The sequence below is a fragment of the Schistosoma haematobium genome, chromosome ZW (assembly GCF_000699445.3).
Source record: "Schistosoma haematobium chromosome ZW, whole genome shotgun sequence".
NCBI classification, from domain to species: Eukaryota; Metazoa; Platyhelminthes; class Trematoda; order Strigeidida; family Schistosomatidae; genus Schistosoma; species Schistosoma haematobium.
This window is the reverse complement of record NC_067195.1, coordinates 85,632,933-85,660,150: the sequence shown is the minus strand read 5'-3', so window position 1 is coordinate 85,660,150 and position 27,218 is coordinate 85,632,933. Positions and strand designations below refer to the sequence as shown.

Sequence of the window (27,218 nt, the reverse complement as noted above, 5' to 3'; positions counted from 1 at the left end):
TGCCTCAGATTAGAAGTTAGTGACTTCAAGTACTGATGCCAGGTTTCGGTTTGGCCGCTCCTAACTTTCTTCCAGCCGTCTCCCACACTAGTCAGTATTGCGCGTTGTGGTTATCAGTGTTCAGGCATACGAAACATGTTGCTCAACCATCTCAGTCGATGAAGATTCACAACCTCATCAATTGATTTACCATCGTTCCTCAATACCCTGCGTCTAACCTCACTATTACTTATTCGGTTATCTCAGCAAATGCCAGCAATATTTCTAAGTCATCTGTGATCAAATACTAGTAGCTTACGAATATCTTCAACTCTTAATGGTCATCCCAAACATGCTGGTATTGTTGCTCAATTCTACTCGGAGACTCTGAATTTCATCAGCGTCTTCACCAAACAGGACTATGTCATCTACGTATTCTAAGTCGATAACTGAACCTCGTGGAAAGAGATCAATGCCCAACAATTCAGTTGACGAGAATTTTATTTCCATCAGTAAGTCTATAATGAAGTTGAACAAAAATGGAGATAGTGGACAACCTTGAAGGACCAACAGTCTGTATGTTATTTATAAGTAACCACAATCAATCTATGCTTTAAAATGCTTGTGACTTAGTTACAATATTGAGGCAATCTACACAGGATGCACATACACCAAAAGATATTGATCAATCCTACTCATCAACATTAATTGGAAGATCCAAACAACTAATACATGTAAATCTGTATGTTAGTTGAAAGCAATAAGTAAGAAGCATTATTTCCTCTAATATCTAATTTATGTGACCCTAACCCCTTACTTATGCCTGTTACTCCTCGTGAAGGAACATAGGCCGCTCACCAGCTTTCTCCATCCAACCTTTTCCTGGGCAATCCTTTCCAGCTCTTTCCAGTTGTTATTCATCCTTTCCATATCTGCTTTCATTTCCCGACGTAACGTGTTATTTGGCCTTCCTCTTTTCTGCTTTCCTTCAAGATTCCATGTTAGGGCTTGCCTCGTGATGCAGTTTGATGATTTGCGTAATGTATCTCCTATCCATTTCCATCGTCTTTTCCTGATTTCCTCTTCAGCTGGAAGCTGGCTTGTTCTCTCCCACAAAAGACTGTTGCTGATGGTATCCGACCAATGGATGTTGAGTATCTTGCGTAGACAGCTGTTTATAAATACTTGTACCTTCTTGATAATGGTTGTTGTAGTTCTCCAAGTTTCAGCTCCGTACAGTAGAACTGCCTTGATATTCGTATTGAAGATTCTCACTTTGATATTGGTAACCCTAACCCCTGTGGCTTCATTCATGTACAGTAAATCACTATCTATCTCTTATTTCTATTATCTCTCATATATAAACCATGGATTTGATTGTTTATTCTCACTAATACTACTCGATAATTTATTTTTTATTTGAAATAAACCATACTTTTTCAACTATTTCATGAATACATAGTAGCTATCACAGATGTTAGCTTTGCCAAATGATACGATAGATGAAAAGAAGCACAAAATACTCTATTCAATCTGATTAAAAGCAGTCTGTGATAGAAAGGAAATCTCTCCTTCAATAGTTACTAAGTTGTATTGTAGTGAACACGAACACCAGTAGGGAACAATCGAATGTATTTAACACAAAATTACAGGACTTGTTAATAAAATCTAACAATCATAAAGTAAATACTGAATTTGCAAAATGACTCAGACTTCATTGTTCTTGCATTTTTATACAAATTGCATTCTGTTTTCATTCTTTACTGTTTGATCCTCTTGTCTCTCTGCTGCCAGACCTTCTGTTCACGACTAACATCCTATACTACTTATGTCAATATAAGTAGCACACACCACAGTATCTGTTGCTTCATGTTCAATAGTTAATTACTGATTTTCACCATCCAAAGATCAGTATATGGGATAACAGTTTCTATACCTAATATTTTAAATCATCTTATTGAATACGTTTTTAGTGACCTGGGATCTGACTCCAATGAATGATTGCTGTTGAAATATACATCCTAATTATTCTCGTTTATTATTATCGGCTTAACCCGCTTTAGTGTATAACAGAATTAAATAAAACAAATACGTGAATGGATGTTTGAATATGTATATTTTGTACACTCGTTGGTCGGAACGGACAATCAGAGAATCGCAGCAAATGAAGAGAAGAAAGAGATAGCGAAGCGAAAGGAAAAGACGCGCAGTAGAGAAGGCATATGAGCTGACTCCCTTTAATCAAGTGTTAATCAATATTTATAGCCAGATAAAAATAGGTTACAGACATATGATGAATGAGATATGCAGTGCCCACACATACTCTCATATAAAAACAGTTAAATGTGATAAGCGAATCATTAACATGGTCAAAATGTAGCTTGGTAAGAATGGATAAACTGGCTTGTCTGGAAGCTAGAATAAGCGATGTGGGTTACACATAGGACCAGCCACTACACGTTCATCTTCATACTAAATTAATAAACGCAAGTTTCCTAATGTATTTTCCTTGCTTAATTGCATGCTAGTTATGAACTCATGTACAAATGTTACATTTTTACTGAATTACGATACACTATATTTAGATATTGGTTCCATTACTATATTCGAAATGAAAAACAAAAGAATTCCTTTAACTACCTATTGTGAATCGCGAGGTGGCTACTCTAAATTCTACCGATTGACCAGCTTCAGTTATCCCAGTACGACCCCAATACTGTACTCAATCTCCAATATATCAGGACACGAACCGTAGATGAGAAATTGTTTATGGGGTCAGGAGCAGAATCATGATTTATAAACAAATGCCTATTTATACAGTTAGGATTACTATAAATATTGACCAATCGAAAAATGACAGTAAAATAGTATTGACCAATGGGAAAATGACACGCGGAATAAACATTGATCAGTAGGGAAACAACCAATAGGAAAATGACACCATTTAACATTCAAGGGTAGCATTAGACTTAACCGGATAATTGTTTTAGGGATATTTTTCTGAATATCCCAACACCACCATAAGGTCAGAGCATGGAATAAATATCCATCCAACCAAGTTGTTACACCATTCCAACAGATCAAGATGAACAATGAAAGAGTCAATGTAGTGGGAATAACAATGATAATAAAAAAGACTAAACATAAAGAATATGATTTGTAAAGAAGGAACAAAATGAAGATATGCACGTACGTATATTTTGGTAGAGTTTTGTTCTCTGAGTTGGATGGTTTGGTCGTGGAGCTTTCATCGTCCTTCTGAAAGACATCATCAACACAAACTTCAGGTAGAAGTGAAATGTTCTAATTCCTCTACATGTGGCTTACAGCTTGTCCTGTCTAATCAACATCGAGGTGTACAGGACAAGCTGTGAGCCACATGTTGAGAAATTAGAACATTTCACTTCTACCTGAAGTTTGTGCTGATGATGTCATTCCGAAAACTAAACCATCCAGCTCAAAGAACAAAACTCCACCAAAATCATCCACCTGAGCTACAAATCTTCTCCATGTACGTATATTTAAACTTAGGATCTAAGATACGATAAATGTTGAATATATCAACACCACTAAGACTAGTTTCGAGTCGTTCCCTTACATACCTACTCAGTTAATAGAGTTGTAGTAGATAAAAATATCTCCGCTTCAAACCCGGTCTTACATCTTAAGATAAACATTGAAACCGTTCAAAAATTTTCTTGGAAACTATGAAGAGCATTTCAGTTTTGAATCACTTGAAATACAACAAAATCAAATTTACTTTATAACAACTAAGTAAACAAAACACTTGGAACCAAATTCACAAAGTTTGGCTTTATTAAACCAATGAAGATTGTTAGTTATATGTAAGGTTTGTAGAAGATTCCTACGATTACTCTTTTCTGACACATAAGGCATCATTGATAAGTCTTTCTAATTGAATGCTAGATTTAGTTTCTAAGCTCTTCTAGTAACTCTCAGGCATAGATCTACACAACAACTTGAACACGAGAGAAAAGGTAGGAAATATGCAAGAAATACCTTACTCCAAAGAATCGTTTATGTGCAGAAAATCTAATGTTTTTATAGTATTTTAGATGTCTTTGGGTTTCTCGAGAATTCTGGAACGCCACTAAACATAGTAGCAGTATAGTAATCAGTCAGTCAGAAACTTTACATGTGACTTTTCACAAACTCCTACTGAACGCTGATTGGATAAGATGTTTTTCAATGTTTTCAAAGCCTTGCTTGTCTTATTACGAGAAGTTTTCGGGATCTCTCGAACAATCATGTAAGAGATGCCTCGACATTACCTATTTATCATATTTGAATTGTGAATTATAAGATTCGAATAAATACAGATGATAAGTCTTAAATAGGATGTAGTGGTCATTCACTACTGATCATAATTCAAATATTCTAAAATTATTTGATCAAATGATTAGTGGAACCTTCAGTGCCTTAACTACTCATTCATCATAAAATAATGGAAATTCAAAACAGAAAACCCCCGAATCAATAGGTGGATTAATTAATGTTATTAGTGAATAATTCATGGAAGTTCACCATAAATTAGTCAGTATTTGATCAGCTTTCAAACCGAGCAAACATATGTGTCAGAAGGGGTGTTTTATGGATATTATAGTAATATCAGTAGTTGAGATCATGAGTCAGTTGAAGCTACACTACTATGGAAAACCTTAAAGCATTGGATGGTCGTTTCATCCTAGTGCGAGACTTCTCAGCAGTGCGCATTCACGATCATATATGTATTCTGATTATTCTATTTTAAGAAAAATATATGTGGAAACTATTTTGGGATTAACTAGGCGGCCTGCTTGAATATCTGGATTACCTGCGCCTGTTATCCAGATATATCGACAGGTTATCTGTTTCCTAGTTTGTTTTAACAGATCATTATGTCAATTAATTGCACAATCTATTCAGGTGCGTTTGTGAAAAGTTTACGACCTTTCTCGATACAACTTACAAAAAAGTACAGTCAGAGATATCGTGATGGCTGGCAATATGCATTGAATATAATGAACATTAGTCAGATGTCGATTCCTAAACTGCTAGAATCTAACTGGAGATCACTCAATACTTGTCTTCAGGATCGACTAAGAAGTAAGGAACGGAAACTTGTTGAAATTAATTTGTGCTGAGAATTCTGTATTTAAATAGTTGAGATCATGAGTCATTTGAAGCTAGACCACTGTGGAAAACCTGGGGACACTGTAGACCACTGATCCGGCATCTAACCATGTTGATGTATAACTTTAACCAATTCACAAAATTGAGCAACCGTTCATTATTGTCTTCAGTGAGTTACTAAAACGAAATAGCCGTCCAGTACTTCCAGGTTTTCCATGGTGGTCTAGCTTCAATTAACTCATGATCTCAGCTATTAAAATTACTATAATGCCCAAAAACCCCTTCCGATATTAATTCTATATTTTACCAAAAGTTATAATATTAAATAAGGCCAATAATAATAATAATAATAATAATAATAATAATAATAATAGGAAGAAGAAGAAGAAGAAGGAGGAGGAGGAGGAGGAGAAGGAGGAGGGGGAGGGGGAGGAGGAAGAGGAGAAGGAGGAGAAGGAGAAGGAGGAGAAGGAGAAGAAGAAGAATAATTTATAACGTACTTTTTTCAATTCTTTTCTTATATTTTCTAAACTTTCTTCATGTTCTTCTAACATTTTATTTAATGATTGTTGTATGAAATCACTGAAATCAGTAAATAACTTAACAGTTATAGAAATAATATAGAAATTAAATGAAAGAAATAGAATAATTATTTACAATTAGATTGGGGTTCCGTAAAGATTATAGTAATTTAATAGTTGAACTCATGAAGCAACTAAAGACCATCATGGAGAATCTGGAAGCATTGGATGGTTGCTTCGTCCTAATATAGGACTCTTCAGAAGTGCGCATTCACGATCCCTGTTCATTCTGGTAAGAATCATGTGCTCACTAGTGACTAGCTTCAAGATAGATTTTCTATAGTTCTAGTGAGAAGCAGTGACCAGTGGAATTAAACCGGGTCTGTTGTGAAACAGTATCTCACTGAAGACAATGGTGGACGGTGGCTCAATTTCGTGAATTGGCTAAAGTTAGACATTAACACCGTTACATGCCGGACCAATGGTCTACAGGTTAAACGTCCGCATACGAGACCTATAGGTTCTGGGTTTGAATCCCGCGAGCAGGGTCTTCGATGCGCACTTTTGAGGAGTCTCGTACTAGGACTAAACAGCCTTCCAGTGCTTCCAGATTTTTCATGGTGGTCTAGTTTCAGTTGTTTCATGGATTCAACTACTAATTTACGATGAAATATTTTAGGGTAATTCAATCGTTCAAAGAAAATATCATTTTAAAACAAAAATCCAAGACTTCAATTGATATGCATATCTATATTTATACCCCACTTAGTAAATGAGTTAGTAATGATTAATAGTTATTCATGTAGTGAATGAAGTTAAAAGTAGGGTAATTACTCAGTGATTACACTAAACGATTACAAGTAATTTGTTACAAATTTAAAGATGGTGGAAAGTGTGGAAGGTTGTATTTTACTACAGTAGCTGTATGTTATCGTAATTACCACTACAACTTAAAATCCTTCAAAAGTACATCGAACATATTTTGTATTTATAATGAATGCCATTATTCTGATTATCCTCTTTTAAGTTTCTTTTAATCTTGTTGATTTGAAGAAAAACTTAAGATTTTGAAGATGCCACAGGTATTCGGAGTTTGACAACGCTTCAACCAGTAACACCTTGTAATATGAATCATACCCACCAAGTGAACTCAAAAGACAGAAGCGAGGAGGTCCGAAGATATATTTGATAAGCTATCAATATATCGAGGATCGTCTGATCTAATCTGGCTAGCGATTGCAGGAGTTTTTGAGCACGGCATTCCCACTCGTGATCTGGTGCGGATGCAAGACCGAGCTCCCTCAGCTAGGCGAGTCCATTAAAAATAATTTGGTCAGCATCCAATGTCGAAAACTTCCAGAGCTATTTATTTTGGGGATTTACTTACCGCTGCAGTGTAAATTTCGATAGTGTAAGTCTTTAAATCTTATCTTAATAAGGTTACTTAATAGAAATTTCTATCTCTTTCAGCATTGTTCTAAGCACAGATTAGAAATGTTTGGATAACAGTCAAAAGACAGGAATATTTGGATTTCTTTATTCAGTCCTATGTATAGTCAGGTATGTTCAATGTTGATAGGTATCAAAGTGAAATGAAATAACTGTGCATTAACTAGACAATGGAACTAAATATTCTATGAATGAAGTAAAATGAGTCAGCTATTACAGTTCAGTGAGTCAAACCCTGGACTAATTTTTTTGATTAAGATCATGTGATCGATGAACGGCAGATCACCGCATTGGATAACCGTTTCGTCCTAGTACGAGACTCCTCACTAGTGAGCATCCACGATCTCGCTCATGGGATTCGAACCCAGAACCTATCGGTCTTACGCACGAACGCTTCACCTGTAGATCACTGAGCCAGCATCCAACAATGTTAATGTCAAACTTCAACTAATCCACTAGTTATCCAGAGATTAATGGTTTCAGTGTTTATCATCAGATATCTAACATCAGGAAAAAAGAACTAAATTGGTGGGGGGTTTTTTAACTTTATCAGTTTATCACACAACTACATCTACACTTAACTGACTCAATATAAAACAATTCATCGTAAGAATGACCCCAACCTGTTTTGACACCATTGTAGAGTGAGCGACAAAACAATCAGCCAATTTTGACACACTCCATGTATTTATATCTATCCATCAACAAATTTTTGATCCAAGATTAATTAAAACGTTAATCGGTTGATTACGATAGGGAGTTCATGTAGATCTTTGGATTTTTATAGTTAGCATTTCGGACTGATCTGTTTAAGATTAAGTGATACTAGAAAGTTGTTTCGTCGTAGTATGAGACTTCACAGAAGTATGAGTCTGTGATCCCACCACCAGTGGTTGATCCTAGGACTATTGGTCTCCCTCATAAATGCAAACAAAGATCAGGCCTAAGTTTTAACTGTAAAAAAGATAGAAATCTCTACAGATCCCCTATGGTAATTAATGATCATGTGCTCACTAGTGACTAATTTCGAGAGGTGATTCCGGAATCCTAGTGAGAAACCGTGATCAGTAGAGTCAATCCATGTCGAGTACGAGGCAGTTACCCATCAAGTAACATTGGGAGATGGTTGCTCAATATTAAAAATCCATCAAAGCTAAACATGTAAGCCACTGTATGCTGGCTCATTGATCTAAAGGTCAGACGTTTGCGCGTGGAACCGAAGGACCTAAGCCTTGATCTCCTATAGAGAAGCTGTGGATGCCCATTGGCGAAGAGTCCATGAACAAGAAGAAACTGTTGTCCACTGCTTCTTGATCATCAGAAGCTGTTTAAAAAAGATCAATCCGGGTTGTTAACTATAAGAAAGATAAATGGGTAGTCAGGATGAAATAATGTACTATCAACTTTTGTGGCCCAATATCTGACTCCAGTTATATCCTATGATTTCTATCGAAACATACATACCACCAACCCTTGTACATAATTATCGACTTAAATCGCTTTAGTGTATAACGGAATTAGATAAGTCAAGTACAAGAATGGAGTTTGAATCGGTATATTACGTACACTTGTTGACCCAGACAGACAATCAGGGGAACGAAGCAAAGAAGTGAGTACGAAACGAAATCAGAGAAGGCATGTGAGCCAACTCGATTTAATCAAGTTTGAATCGATATTTATAGTCAAGTAAAAGTACATTAAAGACAGATGATGAATAAGATAAGCAATGTACACACATAAGCTCACAGAAAAACACTCAAAGTTGATAAGCAAATAATTAAGAAGGTTAACAGACGAGACTGTAATTTATGGACGAACAAATCAGGTATAAGATGACAGATCTCGAATTTTGACGCGAAATTCACTCACCCATCTGGCTAAATAAAGTTTTGGTATTATAGCTGATGTCAGTTCGTGATGAAAACCGTAAATCTAATTTATAACCCTGACCATCAACTGTAAATCATAGTTCGAATTCGTCACACTGGTTTATAACCTTCATTTGATCCTAGTTATTAGGTGAACACTTTCAAGGTCAATAAAAGGTCGTCCATAAATGATAGTTTTACCGATCAACATTTGACTCAAGAAGAATGAATAATTTCAATGGTTGAGATCATGAATCAATTGAAACTAGACCACCATTGGAAATCTGAAAGCACTGGATGACCATTTCATCTTAAATTGGTCTGTTTAGAAGCTAGAATAACCCATATGAGTTTGATATAGTATCAATCACTACACACAATTAACTAACCGTTTTTCTTCAGCTGCTTTAATTTCAATTTCTTTCTTTTGAATTGTATTTAATAAAGACGATTTTCGTATTTTACATTCATGAATATTATTGTATAATTCATCAACACTATTTGATAATGAGAATTCTTCAAATCTTTTACAACGTAATACTTCACTAACTTCTTTATGTGGTCTATTAAAATACAAAATTGTGAAGTGAACAATAATGATTATAATGAAGCTGATGATAGTGATGAAGAAAGTAACCATAATATTAATCAGTATTATACAAGATTTTTCAGTAAATGTTGTCATTTTCATTTGATTTGTGTGTGGGCTGCGATATTGTCCGGGTGCCCAGACCGAAGTAGGTGGTTATCTTAGGGGGCCACACCCGGAGCCTTTGACCTAAACGTCTGATCTACAAGGCAATGGAGCATCGTCCGAAGATGCAGTCCCATGGTAGCCGGTGACCAACGATTGATTCATACACCATTTATTCCCTCAGGGTACTGGAGCCCATGTGCACCATTGGTTTGGGATCCGGTTAAAGCACCGGACATTCACTTTTCGTCCTCTCATTTTCGTAAACAACACCTCACCACGAGAAAGCAGTGAGTGGGACTTCCCTGGCAGAGGCTATATACGCGTGGTAGTGTGAGAACATTTCGAGAGGGAGAGAAGGCCCATCTCACTCTTGGCCATACCAGGGCATTTGAGAGCATTATATATATTTTTGGTGCCCTCTCGTACCAATATATATGTGTTCAAATAAATAAATAAATTATACAAGATTCATCAATCTACGCTTCCAAACATTTCATTGTTAAGTTAAGTAACTTCTTTTGAGAGTATATTAAACAAGATACGCATAAATATCATCATGACAGCATTGATCAATGTAGCTACACAAATACTCAAAATGTTTACAGATATAGAGAACCAAGAGAATAAGAGCTTGATTTTTATAAGGCTAATTATTTAAAGTGGAAGACGTTAAGTAGATTGTAATGGTTGATATTCAATAGAATCATTAAGCTTCGTATATAGTTCGTCCTAATAATCGTCACTAGATAATGCTCTAGTGGTGTATTAATCAGAAGGTGAATACGAAGTGTTGATTACGTTTATTATTGCATCATGCACAGATAAGCAAAATTACAGGTATGTTAAACAAGCATGAAAGAGTAGTGCCGAAAAGCAAGCGGGAAGGTGAATGAGCGTGCGAGTCGAATGAGTGAGTCCATAAACAGGATTAAAATGTACACTTTCCAAGTTTAAAAAAAATATTTTGATGGAGTTTTTGTTCTCTGAGCTAGATGGTTTGGTCGTGGAGCTTGCATCGTTCTTCTGAACGATCTCATCAGCTCACACTTCAGGTAGAAGTGAAATGTTCGAACTTCTCCACATATGGCTCACAGCTTGTCCTGTAGACCTCGATGTCGATTTATTATTGTTGACATTTAACCTGTCATTGTTTACTTCTTTATCTTGGTTGTATGTTCCATTGATTTGATTCTTGGTCCTATAGTTTTTCCATAACTTTTCTGATTGGTTTAGAAATTGGATCGATTTAAATGTGTTTGTTGATTGCTGATTGATCTGAGTGCCAAACATTTAAAAATTATCTGGTGTTTTTAGAATTACCTTCATCGAAGATTTCTACATTTTTTCAGTCGTACAAAGCGGACGCATTACTTGTCTTCTCCTGCATGAACATCAGTTAGAAGTCAAACACCATGACATCTCACTCATATCAATGCACGTGAACAACTGCGGGCACACATTCGACTGGAAAAGTGTTGATATCTTGAATAAAGAACAATCTAAAATGTTTGAGACTCATCAATCAACAATCAACAAGCACATTGAAATCGATCCAATTTATTATCCAATCAGGGAAATTATGCACAAACATAGGAACAAAAATCAAACCAATCGAAGATACAACCAAAGCAAAGAAGTCTAAAGTCGACAAGAACCAATCAACATCGAGGTCTACAGAACAAGCTGTAAGTCATTTGTGGAGAAATTCGAACACTTCAATTCTACTTAAATTTTGTACTGACGATGTTGTTCGGAAGAACGATGAAAACTCCACGATCAAACCATCCAACTTAGAAAACAAAACTCCATCGAAATCATCCACCTCAGTTACAAATCTTTACCATCATCTTTAACAAAATCTATTAGACGTTTACCTACATTTCTAATGTTCTGTTTTTTTCATGTTGAACACTGAGCGCTTTTTTCAGTTTTTTCTGTAAATAAGAAAAAAATTACACCTTAATAAAATGCAATCTTTAAAGATAATCCTGTTTTTGATGGAGTTTCGTTCTCTGAGCTGGATGGTGTTGATGTTGTCGTCCAGAAGAAAGATGAAAGCTTCACGACTAAACCATTCAGCTCAGAGAACAGGAACTCCATCAAAATCATCCACCTGAGCTACAAATCTTCTCCATCATCTTTAGAATAGTCCATGAAAAATGTTAATTCTCAAATTAGTGAAATTATATAAAGGTTAGGGTTTTGATTTAACTAAACGGAAACCAAAGAACATGTGGTCATTTTTTTAAAAATAAAAAAATATATCACAAAATGTAATCTCGGTGACACTAATTTATGGACGACCTTTGAGCAACGCTAAAGAGACTTTGAGAATGTCCACCTACATACTAGGGCTAAATGAGGATTATAAACCAGCGTGAGGACCACATCACAGAGAACCAGATAGATCATATTCGCATCAATAAAATATTCCGAAGGACAACGGAAGATATGAGAACCAGGAGAGGAGCTGACATAGCTTCAGATCACCACCTAGTTACGGCCAATTTAAAACTGAAGTTAAAGAAGAACTGGACAACTGGACCAACAACACTACAAAGATTCGATAAGGCCTTCCTTCGAGATACTAAAAATTTCAACGAATTCCAAGCCTTACAAGATATACTGAAGGAAGAAGAAACTACTATGGCGAAAACCTGGAAAGGTATCAAAGAAGCTTTAACTTCAACGTGTCAAGAGGTTGTGGGCCTAAAGAAGCATCATCATAAGGAATGGATCTCTATAAAAACACTGGACAGGATCAAAGAAGGGAAAAACAACAGCCGATCACGTGCAGAGAAAGACCAAGAACAAGCTGAGTACACAGGAGCAAACAAGCAAGTGAAGAGGAGCATTAAAGCCGACAAGCAGAAATACGGGGAAGAACTAGCAACGACGGCGGAAAAAGCAGCAAGAGAAGGAAATATGAAACAGCTTTACGATACAACGAAGAAACTAGCAGGGGAATATAGTAAACCAGAGAGACCGGTCAAGGACAAAGAAGGCAAGCCAATCACTAAAATTCAACAATAGCGGGACAGATGGGTAGAATACTTCGAGGAACTCTTGACTATGTCGGCTCCAATGAATCCACCGGACATCGAAGCAGCACACACAGATCTTCCTATAGATGTCAATCCACCAACTACGGAAGAAATCAGAATGGCCGTCAGACAAATCAGAAGCGGGAAAGCAGCAGGACCCGACAATATACCAGCTGAAGCACTGAAGTCAGACATCGAAGTAACTACAAACATGCTTTACCTTCTATTCAAAAAGATTTACGAGGAGGAACAAGTACCGATGGACTGGAAAGAAGGGCACCTCGTCAAGATTCCAAAGAAAGGAGATCTGAGCAAATGTGAAAACTACAGAGGCATTACACTACTGTCAATACCAGGGAAAGTCTTCAACAGAGTGTTGCTTAACCGGATGAAAGATGCAGTAGACCCCCAACTTCGAGATCAACAAGCTGGATTCCGTAAGGATCGGTCGTGCACTGACCAAATTGCGACGCTACGGATCATCGTCGAACAATCAGTTGAATGGAACTTGTCACTGTATATCAACTTCATTGATTATGAGAAAGCGTTTGACAGTGTAGATAGGAGAACATGATGGAGACTTCTTCGACACTACGGCGTTCCTTGGAAGATTTTCAATATTATCCGGGACTCATACGACAGACTATAGTGCAAAGTCGTGCATGGAGGACAGCTGACAGATGCACTCCTAGTAAGGACCGGAGTCAGACAAGGCTGTTTACTCTCTCCCTTCCTCTTTCTTCTGGTGGTCGACTGGATTATGAAGACCTCGACATCTGAGGGAAAACACGGCATACAATGGACGGCTCAGAATCAATTAGACGATTTGGACTTCGCAGATGAGTTAGCCCTCCTATCGCATACACATGAACAAATGCAGATAAAGACAGCCAGTGTAGCAGCAGTCTCTGCATCAGTAGGCCTCAACAGCCTCCTGTAGGAGAGAACACACCAACTTTCAGATGAAGAGGAAATTAGTGAAAGACGATGGAAATTGATAAGACATACATTACGCAAATCATCAAACTGCATCACGAGGCAAGCCCTAACTTGGAATCCTGAAAGGAAACGGAAAAGTGGAAGGCTAAAGAACATATTACGTCGAGAAATGGAATCAGATATGCAAAAGGATGAATAACAACTGGAAACAGCTGGAAAGGATTGCCCAGGAAAAGGTTGAATGGAGAATGCTGGTGAGCAGCTTATGTTCCTTCACGAGGAGTAACAGGCATAAGTAAGTAAGTAACAAACTAGAATAACTCTCGTCAATTTAGATCACACACGCTAAATACTGAACATTAGGAACAAATTCTTTTCTGTGAAATAGAAAGAAACCTAGAAATCACACAATTTGCTTAAGTGTACTTTGTTAATAGTGTAATGTTAATATTTCAGTGGGAATATTTAAAAGCATAAAGCATCATCAGTTTGATGGTAAAACAAACACTTTGGTTTCCAATATCACGTTCCTTGATTTTTTAAATTCCTTTATTAGTGAGTGAAATAACCTACTTCAAAGTTTGAGTAAACTCGAAGTTCTTCCGTATGTATAGATTAACTGCTCGGTAAAAATTACTAGAAGTTATATCAGTATCAAACAGTCACTTCATTCTGACTTCAGGAATTTTCAGCTTACCTATAATGGTGACATTTCTTTTCTAATATAATCTGGTTACTTTAAAACTAGTAAGTAGTAAATATGGTCAAACAAAATTAAAAAGACAATGTTTACCGTTTCTTCTTCCAATTTGATAACTTTTCTTACTGCATTTCTACGTTCTTCTGTTATTTCTGTATTTAAATCGTCCAACATCTTTTGAGTTTCTTTCACCTGTCCAAAAGTAATGTTTTTTTTCAGATAACAGGTCTATTTATAATTACTAATCATTGAAATGTAAATATTAACAAAAGAAGACTAAACAAAGATGGATAGTGGCTAGCAGTGCAATCCAGGACGCGCGTTTTGTCCTATTTGAGACTCGTCAGCAGGATATACCTGCATCCCAGAGTTTATCTGTACTCCGGGACTCGAATCCAGTACCGTTCGCTTCAAACGCTATCGCGTTCTCCATTGAGCTACTAAGTCCTATCAATTAAGGCTATATCGAGGCAATCCGCATAGGTTGCACATATGCCAACATGAGACTGATCAATTGCAGTCCTAAAAACCAATGGGAAGATTCAAAAAAACACTACGGATTAAATTTAAACTTCACTCCATCGCACAAGCAAGTGGCTATCAGGACTCAGTAGCTAAGTGGATAACGCGATAGCGTTTGAAGCGAAAGGTACTGAGTTCGAGTCGCAGAGTGCACATCAACTCTGAGATGCAGGTACATCCAGCTGACGAGTCCCAAATAGGACGAAACACGCGTCAAACTGGATTCCACTGCTAGTCATCATCCATCTTTGCTTAAAATGGTATCTGTTTACAAAAGTTGAATAATGGAGGCCTGCCTGAATAACTGAGCTATCTGTTCCTGTTATCTACATATTTCAACAAGTTATCTAATTTTTTGTGTTTTAATATATCATCATGCCTATTAGTCGCATAAACTATTCAGGTGCATTTGTACAATTTACAAAAGAGCCTAATCAGAAACATGATGGTTTTTGGCAATATGTAGCGAAAAGAATATACATTATTCAGATGCCGATGATTCCTGGACTGTTAACATCTAACTGGCGATCACTCAATATTTATCTTCATGATCGGTCAAGAAATAGGGAACATAAATTTCTTGAAATACTTTTTACTGAAAATTCTATATTATACCAACAATTCAATATTGAATAAAGCCGCTAATAATAATAATAATAACATCGAATTACCTTCAATTCAGTCATTTCAATTTCTTCAATTTTTTGATTCAAAAATATTTGTTTATTTGCTTTATTATCTAAGCAGTTATTTAAAGCTTCAAGTGTAACACTATTTTCTTCATTTGACTTTAATTCATGAAGTCTAAATAGAAAAGTTTGAAAATTAATGAATCGATTGAAGTTAAACATTAGCATTATTGGATGCCAGTTCAGAAGTCTTAAGGTTAAAGGTTCGTGTGTAAGACCGAAGGTTCTGGGTTCATAGTCTGTGAGAGGGGTCGTGGATGCACGCTAGTGATGAGTCTGTGAATAGGACGAAAGGGTCGTCCATTGCTTCCAGGTTTTCAATCGACTCATGAATTCAATTATTAAATGAATGAATGATATAAAAATCCGATAAATTATTATCATGACAGTTTAAATTAGAAAGGTAACGGAGATCAAATATGAAGCCAGTAGAAGTGAAATATAAAAATCGAGATAGCCAATGATAAATGAGCCTGAAAGATAGATATTAAGGTTAGTTAAACTTTAGTTTTTAGCCTGAAAACCCTTATCTTCAATCGAATTTTTGAAACTCATAGAAAACGTTCAACTGAATATACTTCGCGTAACTATGAAAAGTGTTACTAACAAGTCATGTATATTGAGAAGATGAATAGGTCCGACATTGAAGTGTTTGGAATTTAAGGCAAATTAGTATGACTCCACCATACATTTTAAGAAATACATTTTGTTGTTTCTAAGGCTCGAACCACTTTCACAACAACTCATCCACTTTGAGATACTAGTTATTCATCAAATTACATCAACTTTGAACCTGTTTCAATACATACCACAAGCTGGAATGCTTAAAAAAACTAGCTTAGTGCATACTTCAGTATATAATTGCTAGCAAGAGTGGTAACTGGCACATTTCCCTTACAAAAAATAACTAATCTCCAAAAATATCTAAAAAAGAGAAGTGCTTAAAGGTTATAGTTGAGTTTGGACACAATACCCTGCAGCTGAAATATATGTGTCTAGATTAACGGACATCGGAATGCGAACAAACTTTGGATGTAACATGATAAAATATTCAAATCATCAAAACAAATGGAATAAAGGTGAAAATACGTCCTAACAAATCATTTTATAATTGAATTTAAATGGTAGAGGATAGAAGATTCAAGGTAATATTCAGTTAGTCAGCTACAAAGTAGAGCCAGGCACATATGTGCATCGATCCAAGTTGCCATACTGCATTAGCACAGCAACATGAACACCGAATTCATAGGAGCATTAAACTCAATGGTGGTAATATATAAAAGAAAGATTGCATAGAATGATATAGTACAGAAATGATACATTGTTTATCACTCACAAATACACTATTGAACACACATGCTTCTCGTTCCCATTTATCAGCTATCACGATAATAGGACACTAGCATATTCATCGTCTATGTTTACAAATCACATTGATATCCTCATTGCTTGATGAATCTAGATACATATCTAAAATTATATTGATCATACTTTGGAAGATTGACTACTTATAATTGTGGATCACAAGCTCAAAAGACGAACCCGAACACGCCTTCTGCTAAAATTTAAGTAACGTCTCATATTTTTCCTTGAGCATATTTTATATTTCGGCATATCGTCAGATGCCTCTGATCTTTTTCTTTAATAATCTTATACTCGGTACCATCTATCGCATCCGAATTCGCTTAGCTGATGACTTTATTTTGGAGCACTCCAGCTATAGAGTGCAAATAACATATGCTTGATATCAGGAGACTTTAATACACCTGATATTAGTTGGACTGTGATGACCACGGAGGAATATATAAACTCATTTGATAGTAGGTTCCTGATAACAATAATAAAGCATGCGTTAGTACAGCATCTATCCAAACCCACACGTTTTGGTGCAAACCAAGGTTCTTCTCTGTTAGACTTGGTAATCACTCATGAGATTGACAATACTGTCGACCTAAATATTCTTCCACCGTTAGCGAATAGCGATCACTCTGTTTTATCATTCACGTTTAGAACTAGGGCCATGATATACGATCAGGTTACACCCCGCCCAAATATATGGAAAGCTAACATATCAGCCATCCAGAAGTGCGTTGCTAAAACTGATTGGTCTGTAGATACTAGCTTATCAGTTGAAGAAACATGGTCTGTATTTAAAAGCAAGCTTAGTTTAGTTACATCCTCGCTCATACCATACCTGATACCGCGTAGACCGGATAAAGTCCACCATAGATAACTAAACCCGTCAGAAAACTTCTTAGAAAAAGGAAAAAGTACTGGAATATGTTTATCTACACTGACTTAGAACAATACAGATCCAGTTATTGTAAGATTAGCAATGCTTGTAAAGCGTTAATAAGTAAGACTAGACGATCATATGAAAAACAATTGGTTAGGAATTCTAGATATAGTCTGAAACGGTTATTCCCGTATATAAAAAGGCAAACTCAGAGAAGCGATGGAATTCCACCACCTTTGATACAAGAATATCCTTTAATCTTGGCAAGAAATGATACCGAAAAACCTGAAGCTTTATCGGAATATTTTAGCAAAGTGTTTTCTGTCAATAATGAAGAACGACCAACGATTCATTGTGATTGTGACGGCTTGCTGATGGACCCTGTCTTAAGGATACTTCAACATCTCAAACCTGATAAGTCGAGTGGTCCTGATGATATTCATCCTAGGATTATGAAAGCCATATCAGATGTAATTGCTGAACCTTTGGCGATACTGTTTGACATGTCTCTGAGACAGTCCAGACTGCCCACAGACTGGAAAGACGCTATAATAAGTTCGGTGTATAGGGCTGAGAGTAGAATTTAGTAAGTAACCATAGACCCGTTAGCTTAACTAGTGCAGTTGTAAAACTGATGGAGAAAATCATTCGGATATCCGTCCTAAACTATGTTGAAGGGCATAATCTTTTCTCCAGGGCGCAACATGGTTTTCGGAAAGGCCTATCTTGCCCGACAAATCTTTTCGTTGCAAGAGAAGATTGGACTGCTGCAAAAGATTGGAATGTTCCTGTGGATGTGATTTCCATAGATCTAAGTAAGACCTTCGATAAGGTTTCCCACTCTGGTCTTAAATTCAAAATGGAACGTTTTGGAATCAATTTTACAGTCATAGGTAGATAAGTAACTTTCTTCATGACAAGAGACAAAGAGCAGGGTTTGACGGAGCTCTCTTCCCGTGGGTGCCTGTAAAAAGTGAAGTTCCCCAAGGTACATTCCTCAGTCTTCTTCTCTTTTTGCTTTATGTAAGTGAATTGCCAACTATAACAAAATCATCCATTCTACTCTTCTCTGATGACATAAAGATTTGGAGACCCATACACAGTATATCAGGTAGAATAGTATTACAGGATGATCTTAGCTCATTGGTGGCATGGTTGGACATGTGGTCACTAGAAGTAAATCCTAATAAGAGTGTAATGATGCAGTTAAATAACTCTGATGAATCGTATCACTATACACTACGTGAATTCGTGCTACTCAAAGTAAGAAACTATAAAGATTTAGGAGTCATATTAAGCAATGATCTCAAAACCACTAGTCACTGTAAAGCTGCTACTGCGAAAGGCTATAGGGTATTATGGTCAATTCGTAGGTCTTTCCAGTATTTAGACGATGAAATGTTTTGATTACTATACCCGATTTATGTGCGACCACATTTAGAATACGGGATTCAAGCAGCGTGTCCCTGTTTCAAGTACGAAGCAGATATACCGGAAAGAGTTCAAAGACGAGGTACTAAGATGGTACAAGGTCTATCTGACCTATCTTATGAAGACAGACTGAGACACCTTAACTTATTTCCGTTATCTTACCGTAGAATACGGGGTGATCTAATATTGGCTTATCGTATACTGAACGATGACCTTGATATTAACATGTATTACCTCTTGCTTCTGTCTAGGATCGATCATTTGAGAGGACATTCGAAGAAAGTTCAAAAACCGAGATCAAATCGTTTACGTCTGGAGTTTCGTTTCTCGCACCGAGTAGTGAATTACTGGAACTCTCTACCGGAACAGGTAATATCAGCACCTTTTGCTGATATATTTAAAACGAGGTTGGACCTCCACAGTGTGAAAAACTGCAACGATTAATATAGATCGATAGACCTCCTATCCTTATCACTGAAGACTGATTATTTCTGAAGTCATATATCTTGTCCACCACAATCTTGAGAAGGGCAGAAGCTCGCTAAATGGGCTAATAGTGGGGTACAAATTAGACGCCTAAAAAACCTTTTGCTCCGACGTTTGTGTCAAAAGTACTTTGGAGTATGAACTGGATGGATATGAGCTGTAGGATTTCATAGTTCTCCAGGCTTTATACTACTACAAGACAAACTAATACGTGAACCAATTAGAAATTCCAGGTCAGTGATTTTGACAAGTGATGAGCTAAGATTCAATCAATATCTGACCTTAATAAATTCAGTATGCGAGTAAGTTCCTCAAGTGCCTGTTCACTTTCCTCATAAGTACTTTTAATGGAGTTCAGAGAATCCTCTAGGTTCTTCAGTTCCTTTTCATTCAGCATTCTCACAAGATTTCTTTTGTCTTGAAGGCTTGAATAGTAGGATTAAAACTTTGTCTTACCGAAAATTTCTTCTACCTTTCGCTTTTTAAATTCCTGAAGCTTTACCCTCAAAGTGGATGTTTTGATGGACTCCGTTTCAAGAATCTGATGGGCGCAACATCTCATTTTATGCTACTAAAGGTCTAAGAAACCTAAATGAACCTACGAGTGATCTTAAATCATTTATTAAGGACTTGATATTATTAACTTCACTTTCTGTAATTGACTGAATGTTTCCACTGTCAACAGTCGCATCTATTTAAGAGGTCATTATGTTTTGATTTAGAAATACATATGTTTTTTAGTAAAGAAATGGCATTCTGATATATATTGGTGTGACTGGACCCAAGTGCTTCACATGTCTGCCCGTCCATTTTTGAAGAAATGCCAGAGTTTGTTACCAGGTGACGAAAACTTCAAACGTCCTGCGAAATACATTTTACTTTCAAATCGTCTATACCTCAGCTTAAAATCATCTGAGAAAAATTAAAAAACCCTTTGCGTCCTGAGATTTGCGTTTGGGCAATTGTAATGTGATCTTGGTTATGACGAAGACGAGAGCCGTGCGATTCGATAAAAGGAAGTGTTAAGACAATAGATTCTTCTTGTGGTTATCGTGTCAGGAACTACTTTTAAGCTCTTGTATGACGTCTTCGGAGTTGTTTGGGTTTCTGAAGTGTCTTTCCAAGTTTTTTACTTCACCTTTCACTATTTGAAGCATTTTGCTACCATGTATCCGTGATTTCCCATTTTCATCATGCTTTTATTCTGAGTCGGGTTTTGTAGTTGTTTGAACTTTTCTTGTTTCGCCCACATCGTACTGGTTATAATGATGATTCAAAGTCATCGACACAGTCGACCATTATGCCACTTCCCCATTGAAGATCGTGTGCAGTGTGACCAACGCATGAAATGACTTCACAACATGTGTACCAACTTATCGTCATCCGTGTACAAGCGTTGTTTTAAACCGGTCTCATCATGGTTATGTAGAGCACGTTATCTTACTAAAGTGATTCTCCTAGTTTAACCCCGGAGCTTCTCATTTTGATGAAGTGACAGAGTGACGATACCCAATTATAGAGCCTGACAGCAGATGAAGAAGAAACAAGTTTAGTCGCCAGTGTCATTAGTCCAGCTCTTGCATCTGACGGACAAGTCTCGACAAAAAATTTTAACACCCCAGCAGGAGACAAAGCCTGTTCAGATCATTGTTGCGCGTAACCGAAATAAGTCTTTTACCGTCCGGACAAAGAAATTACCACCCACTGAAAGTACATTTATTCCAAACACTGCAGATGAGACGAATACAACAATAAAATATACAGAGAACAACACTCACAAGAAAATTCAACATTATTAGTGAGTGGATTCGTCTGAAAGCCAAAACCAGAAGGATGAATAAAGGAAAACTTACAGTGATTTGTAGAATTATGGTCTACTATGATATTAGTACTGCTCTAATAATAGACCTAATCCTAAATTTGTAGATTTGTCATGATATAACTGCCTAATCTATAAGATCTTACGTGGAAGTCACACCATCGACTACACCAACTCACTGTATCGTATCAATTACCAATACATTATGTAGAACAAGGTTAGGCTAGAGAAAGAACAATATATTTAGTATGAATAGAAGATATAAGGTAACATTCGCCAGAGACCACGCCTGCATGGCCGAGCCATGCCACTCGATCGACTCCAGTCCATTCAATTCATTCTCCGCGCCTTCTCCACTGTTAGGTATTTCTCTGAGTTAAATATTGAATATCTATTTTCTGAGTAGTCTCGTGTTCACAGCTTTGTGGATTGTGTGGCTATTGTCCAATGCCACTACACTACTCTCCCGCCAGAATCAACGTGATGTTGGTTCGATACCAAATTGGATGAGATCGTCGCGCACCGGAGGTTACCAAGGATAATAAGCATCCTCCGGGTATTGGTAAGCTGAAAGATAAATCAAAAAGAAAGCGGCAGCATCTGGTCGGGAAATACATGTAATAATTTTAAAATGTCTGCCTTCATGCTTAAAACGCTTGAAATGAGAATTTGGGTGAAGATTATTTGAACTATAAAGAATGGCATAACAATAATAATAATAATAAAACGATGCGTGCTAATAGCCGTTGGTTAATAACTTAACGTATAGGTAGTAAGTATTTTGTGTTTAGAAGTATTAAAGTAATGAATGTTGTAGAAATATTAATATTGGTATTAGTTTTGGTTTAAATTATGAAATCAAATAACGATTATGCCGGTAAGTTGTCCATATGAGTTGAATTCCAAATGCATCTGCATTAGTAGGCTAACTGAAAGAACAAAAGTATTAGAGTGGAGAATTTCAACTAGTGTTCCAGTTAGTTTGATACGGTTTATTTGGTTACGGCGAGATTTCCTCAACCTCATTTTTACTTGACTGTGATATAATTTAGTAATACTACTAATACACATGAATGGTTGTCAAAACAAAATTTAAATACGTGACTGATAATTATATGAATTTTGGACAGATAGCTAGGATTCTATATTGTACCAAAATTATAATATTGAATAAAGCTAATAATAATAATAATAACAAATCGTTAAACATGGGTGTATTCGTAAGAGACATGCTCCAGACTCAATGTTCTGATCTGCCATAGAATATTTATTTTTATTTAAACCTACCGGCTGATGATTCATACAAGTTAGTTGCAAGTATGCAGTTTGTCATAAGTCGGAATACGATTTAATTGAGATATAGTGGTTACAAGTTATTAAAATCAGTTAGGCCTATGTGTCATATTACGAAGTGATGTGGTGCTGCAAGATGTATTTAGCTAAATAAGTTTTTACAAGATGATTAATAGTGAGTGATGCTCATGTGATTAACAGGGAGAACATAAGTTGTAACCAAGGGAGTACACTCCCAACTCATGTCTATGATAATGGCTTGAACCTTAGTCAGTGTTGGGGCAAATTCGACATTGATGTTTTCAGTTTGCAGGAGATTTGCTCGACTGCTTATACTGATTATTTGCATGCATGATTGTGTCGCTAAACCATCAATTAGACTGACAAGGTTTTGAGATATTTACTGAATGAGCAACTGATAGAGAAACATACTGTAATCATCTGTAGTGAATGAAGATAAAAGAAAAACAACACTAGTGATAATTATAAGTCAATTTGCTGACCGATTTTGTTGATAGTTTCATTAATTTTATCAATCATATTACGTGATTGTCAAGTCATGACAATGCTTTATGACGATATCCTGAAACTATTATGTTTAACTAGTTATAGTGTTGAATGAGGATTAGTCAGTGGAAAAATAGGTATTGTTGCTTTAGGTGTTTCGAAATTATCAGAAATTTATAACGTTAAAGAATCCGAGACGCCTAATTTAATTATAAATTTTAATTCAGAAAGATTCGTTTAGTGTTAATTCTAGTAGGCTACGGAGTTTTGATTTTAAACGTTTGTTTAGCCAACAGCTACCTAGGGATTTAGTTATTTTACTAGTGCAGTTGATAGTACCTAAATTTTTAATCTTATTATCTAAACTATGTTCGCATTTTAGGCTGCTAATATGATGAACCAATCCATATACCCAAATACGATTAGCAACAACGACTATGATGGGTTTATTGATAAATGTTAAAGGCGGTTCAGATGATTTGTAAATTCAAAAGATATGAAGATATAGTGTAACGTATGTACGGGCCAGGTTAACATGCAGGTTGTTGACGTATATAAAAATTTAAAAATAATGAACATGACCAGAAAAATAATTTTAAGGTTAAGACTGCTTACGAAACTTCAGGCAAGAATATGACGCGTTATAAACATTCCATAAGAAGTTACTGCATTTAGCCTGGGGACACTTACAAATATGTGGCAAAAGCAACTGGAAAACATATACATGTTAAGTACAAAAAATCATCCAGTAAAATAGTTGAACTCGCCTTGATTATTTTTGAAAATTAGATTATTCAGTGGACGACATATATAACGCCATTCGTGAGTAGTAATGATCCAAAAGCATCCAGAATAAAACATGCAGTGTGGTAATCACTTCCAGGGTGCTTGATGCTGTTGAGGTTTTTGGGACTCGCTCTGATCAGAACAACTGAATGAATCCAGATAATTGTGTGTGCCATTGAATGAGCCATCTAAAATGAACTTATGATTGCAGAAAACTTATAGCTGGAACTCACCGTATTTTTGGAGAAGTGTCATCCTTGTTGTTTGGCAATGGAACTCGAGAATATAAAATTAGGCAGGCAGTGGTTGGAAGAAAAGATATTACAGGATAGTGCGTAGTTTAAAACAGGATGAGGTGTTAAGCGAAGGAACACTGAGAATTAGATCCATATAACTATTTAGTCCTTGATTGCATTGTTAGTCAATGTATATTTACGTTATTTACAGGTCATATTTGCTAGAGCTTGATGTTTAAACAAGTCTATGTCACTGAAGCATGTAAATGCTATTAAAGCTTGTTAACGAACCATCAAAGCTAATTAGTTGATATAGATGATCAACTTTTATTATCGATTGAGCTAGTAAGTTATGTGAACTAATAGATATAACATTACGATAACATATGTGACCATTAATCAGAGGACTATACGAATACTGGGTTTACAAAAATAAAAACCGATTGAGAAGGTTAAGGTGGAAATAAGGATTAACAGTAATGGGTTGCGTTTCTTTAGTTGGGCTCACCAATGTAGAATTATGGTCTACTATGATATTAGTACTGCTCTAATAATAGACCTAATCCTAAATTTGTAGATTTGTCATGATATAACTGCCTAATCTATAAGATCTTACGTGGAAGTCACACCATCGACTACACCAACTCACTGTATCGTATCAATTACCAATACATTATGTAGAACAAGGTTAGGCTAGAGAAAGAACAATATATTTAGTATGAATAGAAGATATAAGGTAACATTCGCCAGAGACCACGCCTGCATGGCCGAGCCATGCCACTCGATCGACTCCAGTCCATTCAATTCATTCTCCGCGCCTTCTCCACTGTTAGGTATTTCTCTGAGTTAAATATTGAATATCTATTTTCTGAGTAGTCTCGTGTTCACAGCTTTGTGGATTGTGTGGCTATTGTCCAATGCCACTACACTACTCTCCCGCCAGAATCAACGTGATGTTGGTTTGATACCAAATTGGATGAGATCGTCGCGCACCGGAGGTTACCAAGGATAATAAGCATCCTCCGGGTATTGGTAAGCTGAAAGATAAATCAAAAAGAAAGCGGCAGCATCTGGTCGGGAAATACATGTAATAATTTTAAAATGTCTGCCTTCATGCTTAAAACGCTTGAAATGAGAATTTGGGTGAAGATTATTTGAACTATAAAGAATGGCATAACAATAATAATAATAATAAAACGATGCGTGCTAATAGCCGTTGGTTAATAACTTAACGTATAGGTAGTAAGTATTTTGTGTTTAGAAGTATTAAAATAATGAATGTTGTAGAAATATTAATATTGGTATTAGTTTTGGTTTAAATTATGAAATCAAATAACGATTATGCCGGTAAGTTGTCCATATGAGTTGAATTCCAAATGCATCTGCATTAGTAGGCTAACTGAAAGAACAAAAGTATTAGAGTGGAGAATTTCAACTAGTGTTCCAGTTAGTTTGATACGGTTTATTTAGTTACGGCGAGATTTCCTCAACCTCATTTTTACTTGACTGTGATATAATTTAGTAATACTACTAATACACATGAATGGTTGTCAAAACAAAATTTAAATACGTGACTGATAATTATATGAATTTTGGACAGATAGCTAGGATTCTATATTGTACCAAAATTATAATATTGAATAAAGCTAATAATAATAATAATAACAAATCGTTAAACATGGGTGTATTCGTAAGAGACATGCTCCAGACTCAATGTTCTGATCTGCCATAGAATATTTATTTTTATTTAAACCTACCGGCTGATGATTCATACAAGTTAGTTGCAAGTATGCAGTTTGTCATAAGTCGGAATACGATTTAATTGAGATATAGTGGTTACAAGTTATTAAAATCAGTTAGGCCTATGTGTCATATTACGAAGTGATGTGGTGCTGCAAGATGTATTTAGCTAAATAAGTTTTTACAAGATGATTAATAGTGAGTGATGCTCATGTGATTAACAGGGAGAACATAAGTTGTAACCAAGGGAGTACACTCCCAACTCATGTCTATGATAATGGCTTGAACCTTAGTCAGTGTTGGGGCAAATTCGACATTGATGTTTTCAGTTTGCAGGAGATTTGCTCGACTGCTTATACTGATTATTTGCATGCATGATTGTGTCGCTAAACCATCAATTAGACTGACAAGGTTTTGAGATATTTACTGAATGAGCAACTGATAGAGAAACATACTGTAATCATCTGTAGTGAATGAAGATAAAAGAAAAACAACACTAGTGATAATTATAAGTCAATTTGCTGACCGATTTTGTTGATAGTTTCATTAATTTTATCAATCATATTACGTGATTGTCAAGTCATGACAATGCTTTATGACGATATCCTGAAACTATTATGTTTAACTAGTTATAGTGTTGAATGAGGATTAGTCAGTGGAAAAATAGGTATTGTTGCTTTAGGTGTTTCGAAATTATCAGAAATTTATAACGTTAAAGAATCCGAGACGCCTAATTTAATTATAAATTTTAATTCAGAAAGATTCGTTTAGTGTTAATTCTAGTAGGCTACGGAGTTTTGATTTTAAACGTTTGTTTAGCCAACAGCTACCTAGGGATTTAGTTATTTTACTAGTGCAGTTGATAGTACCTAAATTTTTAATCTTATTATCTAAACTATGTTCGCATTTTAGGCTGCTAATATGATGAACCAATCCATATACCCAAATACGATTAGCAACAACGACTATGATGGGTTTATTGATAAATGTTAAAGGCGGTTCAGATGATTTGTAAATTCAAAAGATATGAAGATATAGTGTAACGTATGTACGGGCCAGGTTAACATGCAGGTTGTTGACGTATATAAAAATTTAAAAATAATGAACATGACCAGAAAAATAATTTTAAGGTTAAGACTGCTT

The 27,218-nt window shown here is 36.0% G+C and overlaps 1 protein-coding gene across 1 annotated transcript in view; it reads right to left on the bottom strand.

Annotated features, from left to right (window-relative positions):
- The window catches only part of MS3_00010517 (uncharacterized protein), a gene marked incomplete at its 3' end in the record, with an annotated part of 72,341 nt that extends 51,822 nt beyond the window's left edge, over nucleotides 1-20,519 (bottom strand). The window contains exons 1-9 of the mRNA XM_051218893.1: nucleotides 20,423-20,519; nucleotides 20,297-20,385; nucleotides 20,151-20,262; nucleotides 19,976-20,111; nucleotides 15,524-15,656; nucleotides 14,424-14,522; nucleotides 11,526-11,581; nucleotides 9,340-9,513; nucleotides 5,613-5,694 (exon numbers count right to left, since the gene is read on the bottom strand). Of these exons, the coding sequence (XP_051072742.1) occupies nucleotides 5,613-5,694; nucleotides 9,340-9,513; nucleotides 11,526-11,581; nucleotides 14,424-14,522; nucleotides 15,524-15,656; nucleotides 19,976-20,111; nucleotides 20,151-20,262; nucleotides 20,297-20,385; nucleotides 20,423-20,504 (963 nt within the window). The 5' untranslated portion in view covers nucleotides 20,505-20,519. The remainder of the gene's footprint in view (nucleotides 1-5,612; nucleotides 5,695-9,339; nucleotides 9,514-11,525; nucleotides 11,582-14,423; nucleotides 14,523-15,523; nucleotides 15,657-19,975; nucleotides 20,112-20,150; nucleotides 20,263-20,296; nucleotides 20,386-20,422) is intronic.
- Nucleotides 20,520-27,218: the final 6,699 nt, after the last annotated feature.